Below are 15,975 nucleotides of genomic sequence, written 5' to 3' on the forward strand. Positions count from 1 at the left end.
AGCAAGTGAGGTTTTTTTATTTTTGTTTTTGGCCTGTGTTGCCATGAAAAATTCCTTGAAACACTAAGGGTATTAAAACCAAGAAATTGGGAACCTCTGCTCTAGGGAATTGCCCTACAGCAAATGCTCCTGGAACAGACTCTGTGAAAGCAATAAAACTCTTACCTATTCAAGATAAATCCTGCTTTCCTAAGACAATGGGGACAAATGTATAAGAGTTAGTTGGAGGCTGGTTTCAATTAAAAGAAGAATGTGTAAGAGGTATAAGCAGAGCCCCATGACTACAAATAGAAAATGGTACAGAGGGATTCTGCAGGGGATGGGGAAACAGGGGTCCTTGTCTTGAAGCTATCTCCCAACCACCTCATTATATCATCTCTTTTATTAGTTGTAGGACTAATTATGTCGATTTCCTGATCATATATTTTGTTACTTGCTCACATATAATTGTCTAATTCTCAAACATACAATGAGAATTTAAGCTACTTAAAAAAAAAAAAAAAATTTATGGCCTACCACAGCATGAGAGGCATCCAAGAAACAGCTGAAACTTCAGAGGTATTATTCCAAAATTTTATTTTTGGTTTTGGTTTTTAAATAGGTTTTTGGTGCTCAGTGCTTGGGTAGGGGTAGGTGTAGGTAGGACGTTCAGTTCTAATGTAGATGGATTATTTGGATTTCTCACACCACTTTCCCACCACAATTGTAATGAGTTCATACATGCCTCTAAACTACTGTCCAGCCCAATTCCTGGAGAAATTTTTGTTCACCTACCTTCAGGTGTTCAATCTGCTTTTCCAGCTCTTTAGTACTCATGAAAGTCTCTGCAGGTGGTATATTTCCTTCAGCTTCCTTTAACCATTTCTGGAAGGTCCCAACCAGCTTCCGGAATTCATCCAACTGTTCCTGGCAAGTCGATGCATCTTCCTCTCTGTCAAAGGAGAGGTTCTGTTACTTGCCATACTAAACTGTGTGAAGTTTACTTGAACTAAAACTAAGTTCATTCTGGGACTCCAGGAATCATTTCCTAATAGCCCTTTTCTTCCCATCATCTTTTCCACAGCAGCTTTGGCAAAATAATATAATGTAAGAGAGCATCAAACTGAGGAATCTGTTGCCCTTGTTTGGACATTCTGGGGAAAGGAGTCTTCAATCTTACTCTAAGCTAAAGTGAAAGGGAGAAAAACTACAGGGAGCTTGCTATTTAGGTTCTATGATACAATGGAAGGAATGTAGGCTTTGGATGTAAGTCCAGCTCTGATACTCTTTAGGTATTTGACTCTTTCGAGGCCTAATTCAAATGCTAATTCCTTTAACAAGCAAAAAGCTAAAACAAGAAGTTCTGAGTACTAGTAAGTACACTAGGGACCAAAATAAAATAAATCCAGGAGAAAGGAGAAATCAATTTGAAATTCAGTTTGGAAATGGCCTCAGCATAGGGGAAGAAAAACAAAGCTTGCCTGGCCTTCATCCCCTTCTCCTTCCCTAAATTACCTGCATTGATTTGAGCAACTACTTTCCTCTAGTCCAGGGGTCTTCAAACTACGGCCCGCGGGCCACATGCAGCCCCCAGGGGAGTCTGATCCTGCCCGCCAGGTTTTTTGGGCAGTGAGCGCAGCCAAGGTGTTACAGTAGGAATTAGTAGTTCATATAGTCCGGCCCTCCAACTCTCTGAGGGACCGTGATCTGGCCCCCACTTTAAAAAGTTTGAGGACCCCTGCTCTAGTCACTAAGGCCATCATCTGCTAAATGGAGATTATATTTATGGCTAAACCAAGAGAAAAATCTTAACCAGCTTTTAAATCCATGTGAGGAGTTCTAGTGGAGGAATCATGGCTTTTCAACAGTGAGCTGATTACCTGAAATCAGCCACCTTTGTCATATCCCCATGTTTGTCTTAAAAGAAAAAAGAACCCAGACACTCTTCAAAAACAGCAACTTAAACGTTGTCAAGCCTTGGCCGGTGGCTCAGTTGGTCCTGTACACCAGAAGGTTGAGGGTTTGATTCCAAATCCTAGGCACATTTCTAGGTTGTGGATTCAATTCCAGATAGGGGTGCATATGGGAGACAGTGGATTCATGTTCTCGCTCCCCCTTCTGATGGGGAAAATGAGACATTTTTGGAGGCTAGCAATCTGAATCTGTGCCAGAACCTAATGCACATTGCTGTTAACTTATAGTCTAGTCACTACCCCTTCCTTAATTATCGGTTCTTACAAGACCTGTTTACCTAAGTGCTCCCATTTTACAGAGGCCATAAACCATGAACAATATACAAACCCCAGAGGGGGTTATCAGTGCTGGCACCAGGCCAGGCCTTTAGGTGTGGTCTCACAGCCCCCATACCAACACCGGGGCTTTTTGCAAAGCCTGCGAAAGGTCTGTAAGTCCATCCATATTTGGGGGACAAAGAAACCAAAAAGGTATAAAGGGAGAGCTCCCTCCACATTGGCTTGCTCAGGGCTTGGAGAGAAACCGTTTCACTGTACCCAGTACATGTGAAACATCTGAAAATAAATGTGTTTTTTTTTTCTTCTGTATCTCCGGTACTCCTGCGTATTTTTTGGTCCCTGGTAAATTTTGTAACACTTTCTCTCTATAAAATCAATAAACATATCCTCTGGTGAGGATTAATAATAAAAAATAACTGTTGTCAAAACAAGCAGGGTGAGTGCCAATATAACCAAACCCTTAATTATGTCTGAGAAGTCTCCAATTTTTCTCTTTATTTCAAATCCTGCCACAATCCTACTTGCTGCCACAAATTTGTTCTGTTTGGTCCAAGTGACTTGGGCTTTTGATGGTACAGGGAGGGAACTGAGCCCCATTTTTGAGAAGGAATTCATCATTTAATAATTTTAAAAAACCCCATTAAGCATCAAGTAGATTGGGTAGCTCTGGTTGAAAGAGACACTTTCTAAGTCATTTATTCCTCTGTAGCACAGATTTTTTCTCTTCCCCTTTTTTAAAAAATACGTTTTTATTGATTTTCAGAGGAAGGGAAAGATTGAAACATTGATGAGAGAGAATCATCGATTGGCTGTCTCCTACACACTCCCTACTGGGGCTCAAGCCTGCAACCCAGGCATGTGCCCTGACCAGGAATCGAACTGTAACCTCCTGATTCATAGGTCTATACTCAACCACTAGGCCACACCGGCTAGAACATAATAGAGTTCTTTTCTGGTAAGGAATGGTGAGGTAATAATTTCACTCAACAGAAAGAAAAAATTAGCTCCCTACACTGACCAACACATATGGGAACTCACCTTTCTTTAACTATCTTCTGTAGCTCTGTGAAGTCCTTTTTGAGGTTCCGTATCCTGTCCTGGTGTTGAGACAGGTCTAGTGCAAAGCCACAGGAGCTCAGTTCAGTGACCAGATGCTCAAGAGTATTAAGGTTATCCTGTTGGTCTTCCATTTCTGAATTGAGCTCCTGTCAAGAAAAAGGAAATGTATTAAGTCCTCCGATCCTTATAAACAAATATACACTAAGAAATGAACGATACCTAGGCAGTATAACAGAATGAAAAGAATAGAGGGTTTTGGAGTAAAAAAAAAAAAAAAAAAAAAAAAAAAAAAATTCGCCCAAACCGGTTTGGCTCAATGGATAGAGCGTCGGCTTGGGGACTGAAGGGACCCGGGTTCGATTCTGGTCAAGGGCATGTACCTTGGTTGCGGGCATATTCCCAGTAGGGGGTGTGCAAGAGGCAGCTGATCAATGACTCTCTCTCATCAATGTTTCTAACTCTCTATCTCTCTTCCTTCCTCTCTGTACAAAATCAATAAAATATATTTTTTTAAAAAATTTCAATCATGGCTTTGCCACTTACTAGTGTGTGCTCTTAAGCTAACAGATTTCTCTACGTTTCTACCGGCAATCCCTTTTGTAAAACAGGCACTCTCCCCACTATTGAAGATATTAGGTAAGAGAAAATTGGTGGCATAAAAATTAAAAAAGAGCCCGACTAGTATGCTCAGTGGTTGTGTCGACCTATGAACCAGAAGGCTGTGAGCTTGATCCCCATTGTGAGGCACGAGGGGGACAGCTGATCAATGCTTCTCTCTCATCACTGATGTTTCTATTTCTCTTTCCCTCTCCCTACCTTTCTGAAATCAATAAAAATATATTTTAAAAAATTGAAAAAGAGGTAAAACTACATTTTCACATTATATGAAAGTGTACTTGCAAAATCCAAGAGCATCAACAATACAACTAAATCCAACAATGAAGTAATTCGTTGTTTGAAGATATCAAAATATAAAATCAACATATTAAAATCAAATGCGAAAACTTCATTTATAATAGCAACACAAAAGGTATAATTTTAGGAATCAACTAATAAGAAACTATATAAAACCTTTATGAATAAAACTTTTACAACACTATGAAAGATACAAAAACAGTCCTAAATAAATGGAAATACACCCATAAAAATGTGTATGCATGTATATATGTATGTATGTATAGGTAATTTATTTTTTTTCAGAAAGCAAGGGAGAGGGAGAGAAAGATAGAAAGATCAATGATGAGAGAGAAACATTGATCGACTGCCTTTTGCATGATCCATCCACACAGGAGATTGAGCCTGCAACTTGGCATACACCCTGACTGGGAATTGAACCACAACCTCCTGGTTCATAGGTTGACACCCAACCATTGAGCCACACCAGCTTGGCTTTATAAGTAAATTTAATGTGACCCAAATAAAAATACTACCTTCTTCTTTATAGCTAATAAAGTTGATTCTAAAGTTCATATGAAACAATAAATATGCAATTATAGCTAGGAAAAATTCTGAAGAAAAAAAAATGAGGGAGACTAGCCCAACCAGATATTAAAACATATCAAGCCTCTATAATGAACAATAGTGTACTATGGCATATGAATGGACAGACCAATGAAACAGAGCAGTGCAGTCTTGCCAGAGGTCAAGTTGGCCACTCCTTGGTCAAATTAAATGTAAGCACATACTATGACCTAACACTTCCACTCCTAGATATATGTATCTTTGGTGCGTAATACTCTTCACCAAATATATTGTATTTAGCTCTGTGCCTTCTAGATATCTGTAGGATTACATATCACCACAGACAGGTATGCTCAAGTGAAACTTGCTTTGACTAGCAAAATGTAAATGCACATGATATTCCCTCTTCCCATTGAAGCAATCATAAAAACTTTGTCAGGATGAAGTTTCCATCAACTTGAATCCCTGACTGACCATGATAAGCTAAGTATCCTGCTGATTTAGGTTGAACATGTAGTACGAGTGAAAAGTAAATCTGGGTATGTTTCTAAAAAATGGACAAACAATATCTAGATTGCAGGATGGCTGTGATAATTCTTTAAGATAATGCAGGTGAAGTTTCCAGGATATTGACTGACATCTTATGTCCTCAGTGAATGTGGGTCCCTTCCTTGCCCTGATTTCCCCTTTATTCTGTCCATGTGGCAGGGATAGCCTCACCTGGATCTGCTGGAAGAAATGTGCAATATCGTGATCTGGCTGATTTCCGGAGGCCAGCATCCGACTTTTGTTTTCCATGAATTGCTGCAGCTTTTCCGAGAGATGTTCGAACATCTCTGCCTGAGGCAGGAGCTTCTTTAGGGAGCTCTCCTTCTCTTGCTGCTGCAGACAGAGCTGCTGGAAGCGCTGGTTCACCTCCGCCAGTTTGCCCTGCAGCCCTGCTGCTGTGCTGCTGTCTGCCGTCTCCATGAACCGGGTCACCATCTCACGAGTGGCCTCCAAGCTGCTCTTTTGCCGAGCAATGTCCTGCTTCAATTTCTGTAATCAAGAAGATGTGTCAAACTTCTAATAACTACACATTTATCTCCTCTGGAGGGTTGGAGGATTGGAACTGAGCCTTTGGAACATCATATATCTCATCCTCCTAGTTCTCTAACCCATTCCACCAAATGGCCTTGAAATCCCCATTGTTCTTGAAATTTGACAATGATTTGGAAATTGGGTAGTGATAACTTCAAATGGATTAGTCATCATGTCTTAGCCTCGTTATCAGAAGATTCATGAACATGAATTCTTCTCTTGATACTTTTTCAAAGTGATGCAATTATGGAACATGGCAAATACACTCTATGCTAACTCTTGGGATAGAGGTCTTACCATATTAGTGGCCAGGGCTTCTTGGATGACTCCTGATGTCAGGGATGCCACCTGTTCCTTTTCCAGGTTTTTTTCAACTTCCATGATGGACTGCAACAAGCTGTCCAGGCTTTCCTGCACACTCTGCGACTGGGCAATTGCCTTCTGCAGCAGAGCAGAGCGCTCAGCCAGGCTAGAGGAGAGGCTTTGGAAACGGCTAAGTATGGAATCTGGAAAAACATGGCCATGAAAAGAGAGTGGAGACTATTTTTGTGTTGTGCTTTTAAAAAGAATGTATTAAGTTGCAAGTTAATTATAATAACAGACATCAAGACAAATAGAAGAATAAGCTTAAAGGACATTAGTATTTGAGCCAAATTCCATAAGCACAATTTATTTAGTGCCTACTACGTGCCAGAAATTGTGCTACGGTAGATACTGAAGACTATAGATAAGTGTGATAAAATCCTTGCCTTCTTCAAACCTAAGACTCTGAAAGAGAAAGTAAGCAGATGTAGGCACAACTAACCATGAAAATAAAATCCTAAGTGCTACAGTGGTATTAAGGGGTACTAGTGAGAGAAAAAAAAAAAAAGTTTAACTGATTTGTCCTGGCTGGTATAGCTCAGTGGTTTGGGAGCATCATCCCATGCACCAGAAGGTCATGGGTTCCATCCCCTGTCGGGGCACATATCTAGGTTTCAGGTTCAACCCCCAGTTGGTCACATCCAATCTCTGTATCTTTCTTACATCAATATTTCTCTCCCTCTATCTGTCCCTTCCTCTCTCTAAAATAAAATTTAAAAATACATATTTTAAAAGTTAAAAGAAAAAAAGAGTACTAGAGAGGCCTGAAAGAAAATCAGTTATTTCTTTTTAAATATTTTATTGATTTTACACAGAGAGGAATTGAGAGGGACAGAGAGTTAGAAACGTCGATGAGAGAGAAACACCGACCAGCTGCCTCTTGCACACCCCGCACTGGGGATGTGCCCGCAACCAAGGTACATGCCCTTGACCGGGATCGAACCCGGGACCTTTCAGTCCGCAGGCCAAAACCGCTGAGCCAAACCGGTCCGGGCAAAATCAGTTATTTCTTATCCTTTATTTATTTTGGGAGGTAGTGGTGGTGGTGGTCAGGACTTTACAAAGGAAGCAATCTCTTTGCTATATCTTAAGCATGAGTAAGATCTCATCATGCATGTAAGCCCTCATTTAATGTTATCAGCTGAGCAACAGGAAAAACTTCAGGGGTGAAGCAATGAAGAAATGACTAGTTTATTTGGGAAAGGAAAGACATAGGATGTATCTAAAAGGCAGAAGGCCTGGGGGGAAAAGGTGTTGAAGGCAGATTGCAAAGGTCCTTCAATGATACAAGAATAAAGCTCATGGGAGGGTGAGCTATTCACGTTTATAGCCTCAGCACCCAGGGAGCACCAGATACCTGTACAACACCACGGGGTCTACTACGGAACGAGGTACATACTAGGAATTGGACAGCACTATACCTGTCGCTGTTTCATACCTGTAGTTTCTTGAACACGCTTGTGGTCTGGGGCTGGTTTCTCTTTAATTTCCATGAGGTCACAAGCTACTTTTTGAAGTTTTTCTACAGGTACTTGGTGCTCAGCCAATTCCTCCTGCAACTGCTGCTCGTTGGTGCAAAAGGACAAAAGAAAAACAACTAAGTGCGTAATCAAAGCTGGTTCTAGGAACCTAGAGCTACGAAGCCGCTGTATAGAATAATTCTCAGCTTAACCAGAGCCACTGATATTAGAATACATTGTTTAGGAACAAGAACTTGTCCAAGGCATCCCAGCCATTGTTTTTAACCTAAAGGCCAACATTTGCTTTACTTTTGGGTACTGTAAGCCACGCAGTACAACAGCCTGTGTCCTGGCTTACCTTTGTTGTTGCAAGCTGCTGTTGCAGGACCCCAGGGTCAGAGGCCACAGTATCTGAGAGGAGCTTTTCCACTTTGACCTCACAGGCCTGCATCCAGGCCTGCAGGCTGTCAGCGCTGCTCTGGAACTGCTGGTAATGGCCTAGCAGCATGCTCAGGTGAGAGCCCAATCGTGTACACTGTGCCGGAGGAAGAAGGGAAAGAAAGCTTAGCGAGCCAGGCGTAGGCAGCAGCATCCTCGGCACAGCCCAGGAGAGGCCTGGCTTTGTTACAGGGAAGTCACTGTAACTGCAGTTAGGGGTAGCGCCCCCTTGAATAGATAAGCAGAACTACCTTTTATGAGTGAGTTCCTCATCGTTTGATCCATTCTATTCACCTCAACTCTGTTACACACTGGGGAATATTTAGTGCTATATGATAAGCCATCAAAGAAATATATGTCAGGTTGCAAGAGAAATGGGACTGAGAAAAGTCTCTCTCTTTGAGGGTTAGAGGTATTGATACAAAGCACAAGATGGGTGAGAAGAACTGACTAGATTCTATGCCTTAGGAGCCAAAAGGAGGTCTCTGATAGGAAGATATGGATTTACCCTCAATGCTCTGTCCAGGAATACAGACTGTGCACTGGGTTTAAGTTTCCCTGCACTATATCTCCTCCTCCGAGGAGCCATTGTGGGCTGGTCATGATACAGAAGGCAAGCACCTGCACCACCACCTCTGGAGTGAGATGAGCTGCTGATATTGCTAGGATTGGGCACTAGCCCGTGAGCCTTCATGTTTTGCATTTTTGCATAGCTCATAAAGACACTCAAATTAGCTCATTCACTGTGTCCTGAGGTTTCTAAGTCTCAGAAACCACCCACAGTTGTGAGGGCTGCCAGGATCGGTTCACCAGGGGCTGCCAGGAGCCGCTCCCATACCTTTGAATGGAGAGCAGTGTATCTCTCTGTTGCATCCTTCAGCTTGTCCTTTACTAAGGTTCCAGCTGCTGATGGCTCTCTGTCTTCCTCCAGGCTCTTTTCAGTGTCCAACACTTTCTGTCCTGAGATAGTCACAAACCTCAAGTCTCCTTTGTGGGAAATTACATCCTCCGAGAAGCTCCCCTGCCGCTTCAGCAGGGCGGGAAGGGCTTCGGGGCTGCTGCCTCCCTCGTGCATGCTCTCCAGCTCTTTCTCAGACCGTTCGAGCCAGTTTTCAAACTCTCTATGGTCCTGCAGAAACTTCTGCAGCTCATCCCGCAGTGTCTGCACCTGCTTCAGCCCTGCCTCTGACTGGGCCAGGGAAGTTGCATACTGTTCCTTTAGCTCTCCTAGCTTCTCCTGCAGCGTCTGCCGTTCCTCAGGTGTGAGATTGTGGCCATGCTGGTCCAGGAAGGCCTGAGCTGACTGAGTGGCCAGGATGAAATTTTGTTGCTGAGATAGCAATTCTTGGTGATGGGCCTGGCAAAAAATCCCCCCAAACAAAGAACAATTAGCAGGGACACCACAATAATGTGGTTATGCCTACAACTAGAAATAAAGAAATTTTTGTAGGCCCCTTTTATAGCTGCTCAGAATCACCAATCTCTCTAAGCATTATGCCATATTTCAGCTGAACTGACACATACAGAATCTTAACATTTTCAAAAGTATTTTACATGTATTATCTCATCTGATTGCGGCACAATCTACAATGTTGGAAGACAATATAATATCCATATTAAAGATGGATATTACCAAAAAGTAAATATCAAAAAGATGTACTACTGATTAAGGTCATGCAGGTAGTTAAGGGATGAATTGTTGACCCGACTCTCTTCACTAAATCATCCTAAGTCTAAGAGAAGGTATAAATAGCCAACTCATAATTACCCATATGAAAGCAAGGAAAGAATAAGCTGGGTGAGCCATACATGGAACAACATAAAAACTGCCAATTCTTAGCCATGAAATCTGTCAGTCAATGATCTAGGGAGACTGTCCTAACAGGAAAGATCTAGGGAAATTAATTCATTAACTAAATGATTTACACATTAATGAGAGTGAGCTGTGTTTCCGGACGGCATAGGTAATGTGTCTGTGCTGTCTCCATTTGTTTCAATGTGGACTTTTTTCTGTTCCAGTGGGATGGAAGTGAAAGAAAGACAATAGTGGTTGTTCAAACAATGTTCTTCCCGAGTCTAACAGAAGTCAGAGGGAGTCCCCTTAGTGTTCCTAACTATTTATATTGCTGATGCAACTACCTAGAGAAGGACTAAGCCTTCAGAATATTGTCCGGTTTCAACCTGTGTCAACCATAATCTGATAGCCTCAGATTCCAACATCCTCTTAGGGAATCTGGGGTGAGAAACATATCCTGCTCAAATAACTAGTAAGGAGCATCTAGTACCACAGTGTGTCTATGTACCTTCCCCATGTCCCCTTCTCATCCTCCAACCCATCCAACTATAAGTAAGGCTGTTTCCTTACTAGGTTGGAAATACTACTTAGTCAAGCTGACAGCTACCAGCAAGAGGGGTCAGGAAGGCTCCTAGGACAGCAGAACATCTCTGCTCTGTGCTGTTACAAGAGTGCCAGGGCTTTGGGGGGACACACTACAATGAATCTCCCAAGCACAGAATGGGCATGCCAGAGGCAGAAGTCCTGTTAGTACACAACAGGCAACGGTCCACACAAGCCGTCCAACAGAAGCACTCCAGCTAAACCAACTTTTTGTGCTCAGAAGGTAGCACTACTAAAATATGTGATGCGTTTTCTAAGTGCCCTGAATATATAATTATCTTTCAACAATGCCATATAATGTGCCTGCATGTGCCAGTTAATGTCCCCAGAGACAGTTTATCTGGTTAGTTCACTGATTTATCTCCAATGCCTGTCATAGAGCAGATGCTCAATATTTGCTAAATGAAGGAATAAATGAGTAGAGATAAACAGTAAGAAAGAAATGGTTTCATAAGTAAAATAGGAAACTACTAAAAAGATATAGCATTTTAGAAAGATTACTTAGTGTGGGAAAGGAATGGGAGGATTAAAGCCAACAGGCAAGGAGACCAGTAGAAACTACTGTAATAATACAAGTCCAAACTACAATAATAACTCAATGGAGATGTAGACGTGTGGCTGCCTGTGAGAGAGATACAAGCACTATGGGATTTGATGACTGATTCGATATGGGACAGCAAGGCATGGAAAGGAGTCTCGAATGATATCTAATTCAGGCAATTAACACAGGGAGGAGAATGTGTTTGATCAGGAGAGGAGTATTATAGTAAACAGGCATTCCATTTTTCAGTTTGAGATGCTTATGATTTCAACTTGTCAAGAGAAAGTCAGATTTATTTAATGGCTTGAAGCTCAGGACAGCATTTGGGCTAGAGTCAAATATACATATGTAATTATTTAGTACAGATGGTAATTGAAGGATCATGAATGTATTGAACTACCCAAGGAAAGTATATTTTGAAAGATGAGAGCAAGTCTAGGACTATGTTAAAAGCACACCAGTAAGTGAAACAGTGCCTAGGGAAGGAATACAATTATCAAGGCAGAGTAGTGCCTTGTGAAGTAAGGGAGAGAGTATTCAAGAGGCGTGCCCAGCAGTGCTAAAGCTGCTGAGACGTCAAAGACTGTGAACTGAGAAATGCTCCCTGGATTCAGGAGCAAGGAGGTACTGGTGACTTGCTCAGGGCAGAAGGGAGTCCCCAGCACAGTGAGGAAAAGCAACACCCTCACCTTCATCTTCTCGTACTGCTTGTCCAGTCTCTCTGAGGCGCGGTCCACTCCCATGTGACCGTCGGTGGTATCCAAGGCTCCTTTCTCCAGGCTAGCTCCTGACAGCTGCTCCATCCGTCCACCAGGTGATCCCACTGAAGCCACCCAATCCAAGAGAGCATCAATCTTACTCCTGTTCTCTGCCAGTTCCTTTGCAGCTTTACTCTAAAGGAGTAAAGGGAGTCTAATGAGAAGGCCTTAGATACTCAACAATTATAGGTTACAGGTTAAATCAAGAGGGAAATTTTTATGCTAAAGAAAATGAGAAGCTCTAAGATTGGGTATAGTCAATCTTAGAACTCACAAAAAAGAATGAGCAGCTAAATCTGTTGAAAAAATAATTATTGAAAATAATCTCTAGATTTTTGTGTATATCTTACTGCTTTAAAAGATGGGGAGAGCCTTGGCCAGTGTGGCTCAGTTGGTTGGTGCATTGTCCCGTGTCCTGTGCACCAGAGAGTCACAGGTTCGATTCCTGGTCAGGGCACATACCTAGGTTGTGGGTTCACATGGGAGGCAACTAATTGGTGTTTCTCATATCTCCCTCCCTCCCTCCCTCCCTCCCTCTCTCTCTCTCTCTCTCTCTCTCTCTCTCTCTCTCTCTCTCTCCCTCCCTCCCTCCCTCCCTCCCTCCCTCTCTCCCTTCCTGTCTAAAATCAATTAAATAAAAATAAGAAAGCGGGGGGGGGGGGGGGGGGGGCTAGGATTTAAAAGGCTTTATTTTATTAAGAGGTGACTTAATCCTGGCACCCCAGCAAGGCCTCACAGCATTCTTTCTAGGCACGCAAAGGTGATACACTGGCTTGGCATACTCAATTACCTGGCTGTGCCTTCCTAAGGGAAATACAGACTCCTCCAGCCTTTCCTCTGCCGAACAGAACACCGAGTACTGAAACAATTTTACGATTCCTCAAGTATTTTAATTAATTAAAAAGGATATGCCAAGGGATACATTCACATAGTTCAGACTTTATCTTCAGGTCTCTTATTTCTATTTTCTCTACCTCCCTGTTAGCATCAAAGTCCATGGCTGGACAGAATATTTTAATTCAATCTGCCAGCACCAAGTGGGGTGCAGAAGACCATTTGAGACTTTACCTTGTCATGGGTTTATCCCAGTGCCTAGATCGCCCTAAAACTACAGTGAAAAAGCTTGGAGACTCCCCAGATACTCCCCTCCCCCCCAACACATACACACACACACACACTCCTAGGTCACCAGTCTAGATTCATGTAAGAAATATGCCATTTGCATTTTCCTCCCCAGGGTACCACCCTTCCTCACTAAATTCTTTCTGTCATTTTCCTAGTATTCAGAGTACTAAATATACAGAATGCCAATTTTTTTTTTTTTTTTTTTTGGTAATATAAACTTCCTACCAATTATTCCCAACTTCAAGTTCTTCGGAATATTTCTCACGAAGATAAAGTACTGGCTCACAGATCTGTTCCTGAAACAGCCCCTTTTCATGACTCTGCTCTGTGTAAGGCAGTTCCTCCTCATCACCTTTCATTTGTGTAGGTACCAATATTTTCTTTTTTGAAAAATACCAAGTGTCGCAGCAGCCTGCTTACCTTTTCCGTCTCCTGCTGTAAGGCTGAGGTCACTACTTCCTCCAGCTCCTTCTGGGCCACCCGCGTCCGTGCCTGAAGGGCCTCATATTGCTCCTTCGCCTGATGAAGTTTTTCCCGAAGAGCTGTCAACTCCTGGGGGCTCAGCTTGGTCTGGTTCTCTTCCAGGAAGCCTTCAATGTCTTTGACAACACTGGCAAATGAGGCGGCGCGATTCTGAATGTCGTCCTGTAAATCCTAACACATGAAAACAGGGATAGCAGAGCCTTCAACTTTAGTATGCCTAAGCCCTAATAGTACGAAGGTGGAATGGGATGACATATCTGCAACAGACGTATGTCTCTGCTAATATTCAATTTTTAAAGCAAAATTTAAATGGAAATTTCTGAGAAAATGTCTAGTGAAGACAAAAAAAGGAGACCCATAAATATGATGACTAGCAGAGATTTTTATTTTGTAATGAGTTATCCTCAAAGAGTTCATTCTTCTATAAAGAAGAGTTGATAACAGGATTCTAGCTGAGTCATGGCCAGGCTGGTCCTTCCTCCTCTCCTTATCCTCACTGTAGCCTATAAGAACCAGCAAGATGTGGGTGCTGCCTAGTCTCCCACCTCATCATTCACTAATTAATCTTCCTTTTGTTCTTTTGAGCCCAACTGAACTAGCTTTCTTTCAGTTCTGGAGTATGTGGTGCTCGATCCCATTCCCACCTGAAGACAGATACATAGGCCTCAGCCTGCATATTCTCTTCCATCTCCCACCCCTGCATTCCTTAACCCCTACACATTGTTCATTTCTCCGTTTAAGCGACATTTCTTCAAGGTAATCTTTTCTGACATCCTAGACTAGGTTGAGTCTCTGTTATATGTTCTCATGTAACTTTTCCTTTATATGTACATTAGTTAATAATTATTTGTACATTTTTGTGAGTATCTGTATCTGTCTCTTCCACTAAACTGTAAGCATCACATGAGCAGGGTTATTTACCATTATGTTCCTAACACTAAGCACATACCTAGCACATAGTAAGCCTTTTAAATATCTGTGATGAAATGCAAAAGAATGAATTAACTTATACTGACCTTCAAGTCACTTTGGTTCTTCTGCAAAGCAGAAAGATCCTGCTGGGAGGCTCTACCTTGGTGGCCAACCAATGCTCTTTCCGCCTGTCCTACCCAGCTGCAAAGATCCTCCAGTTTCTCATGACAAGTATTTTGTTGTTTCTGCAAGGTCTAATTAAAATGCAAAGGGGCCAAAAGACAATTAATAATTCTCATTTTATAAAAACAAGGTAACTCCCTGAAATATAAAACAAGGTTACAGTTTAAGAATGGAAAAGTTGGTGGGAGACTAGAACAGGAAAAAAGCACAGAACCATATTTAAAAAGCTCCCCTCATCTGGAAAAACCCACCGATCTGGGTCTATGGTCTGGATTATAATGAGGGGTACGTTAATTTCAGGTGAGAATGCTCCCAGGTTTGGGTTTGGGAGCTCCTTTGCCTGACTGCTGTTATTATCCTTAGAATTTGGAACGAAGCCCAGATGCTTAAAAGCCAGAGATGATAATGGTGATGAAAATAATTAGTGGTTCTGACCAGTTCCTCTACCAGAACCAGAGGATATGCTACATATTAGTCAAAACGTGGAAAATTAGAAGGAAGTACTAGAGGGGGGGGGGGGGGAAATCAAGAAACTGGACAATTCATAATTTAATTAAGCTTAATAATTTAGCAGACTTATAAATCCAATGTCTCACAAATGTAGACACCCTTTAAATTGAAATGAGGGGCTTGTCTATTTTGAGAAAGAAAAGTGCCCAACATTAGCAACTGGCTGTCGTTCAGTTGTCTACACTGATATCAAGAGAAAAGCCAGGCCCAAGGGGAGGGAGGAAATATGTTTCTGTGCCTGATCCCAGATCTCATCTCAGCTGCCTGACACTGAAGCACCTGACCGAGCAATTGAGCATGATGTGTTCTCCTGACCATCCTTCTAAAACCATTTTCCACCAGTTTCTACCTTCTGATGGCATTTTAGTCACCTGCACTTACAAACAGGTGCCAAAATTGGCCCTCTCTCCCCCTCTTTAGGACAAATAGAAGGGCTCTGCAAGAGAACTCCTAAGAGCTCTTCAGCTGTAAAACGGGATCTTCATGGGTTAGGATGGGTGCAGACTGAATCTGAAAAAAGCAAAGCAAACAAGTTAACACACAGACATACACATGCATCCAGGGCAAATATAAAGAAGCAGAACATTTCTGACAATTACAAGGTTAATAAACATTGTGGAATTAATTATGTGCTCAGAGAGAATGGTCACATGCAGTAGTAGCACTGGTTGCTGCTCAGGGGCCTACCCTGAATCTGGGCTGTGTCTTACTTAAGGCTGCTCAGACCAACGCCATTTCAGTAACTGTCCACAGGCTATATACATTTCCAAGTGAGGACAGTGCAAATTTTCAGATCTCAAAAGTAACCTAAACTATTTAATTAGTATTTTATTTATATTTTAAAAGAGTTGAAACAGCTAAGCAGTAATGGGGAACATGTAAAATTGACTAACGTACTTTCCTTTAAGCCTGACTCAAAAGCTCCATTCTACTTTATACATTATTTAATAAAGCAGATCCTGAGGTGGATTTG

The 15,975-nt window shown here is 42.0% G+C and overlaps 1 protein-coding gene across 19 annotated transcripts in view; it reads right to left on the reverse strand.

The window, feature by feature from the left end:
* Positions 1-15,975, reverse strand: part of MACF1 (microtubule actin crosslinking factor 1) — a 333,277-nt gene that overhangs the window by 100,899 nt on the left and 216,403 nt on the right. For all 19 annotated transcript variants that reach the window (XM_084873244.1, XM_084873261.1, XM_084873250.1 and 16 more), the window contains 10 exons: positions 14,414-14,563; positions 13,335-13,568; positions 11,721-11,924; positions 8,931-9,449; positions 8,013-8,189; positions 7,633-7,756; positions 6,129-6,337; positions 5,472-5,789; positions 3,270-3,436; positions 775-931 (listed from right to left, as the gene is read on the reverse strand). In XM_084873244.1, coding sequence (XP_084729370.1) covers positions 775-931; positions 3,270-3,436; positions 5,472-5,789; positions 6,129-6,337; positions 7,633-7,756; positions 8,013-8,189; positions 8,931-9,449; positions 11,721-11,924; positions 13,335-13,568; positions 14,414-14,563 — 2,259 coding nt within the window. The remainder of the gene's footprint in view (positions 1-774; positions 932-3,269; positions 3,437-5,471; positions 5,790-6,128; positions 6,338-7,632; positions 7,757-8,012; positions 8,190-8,930; positions 9,450-11,720; positions 11,925-13,334; positions 13,569-14,413; positions 14,564-15,975) is intronic.

This window comes from Pipistrellus hanaki (genome assembly GCF_964339955.1).
Source record: "Pipistrellus hanaki genome assembly, chromosome: 2".
Lineage (NCBI taxonomy): Eukaryota > Metazoa > Chordata > Mammalia > Chiroptera > Vespertilionidae > Pipistrellus > Pipistrellus hanaki.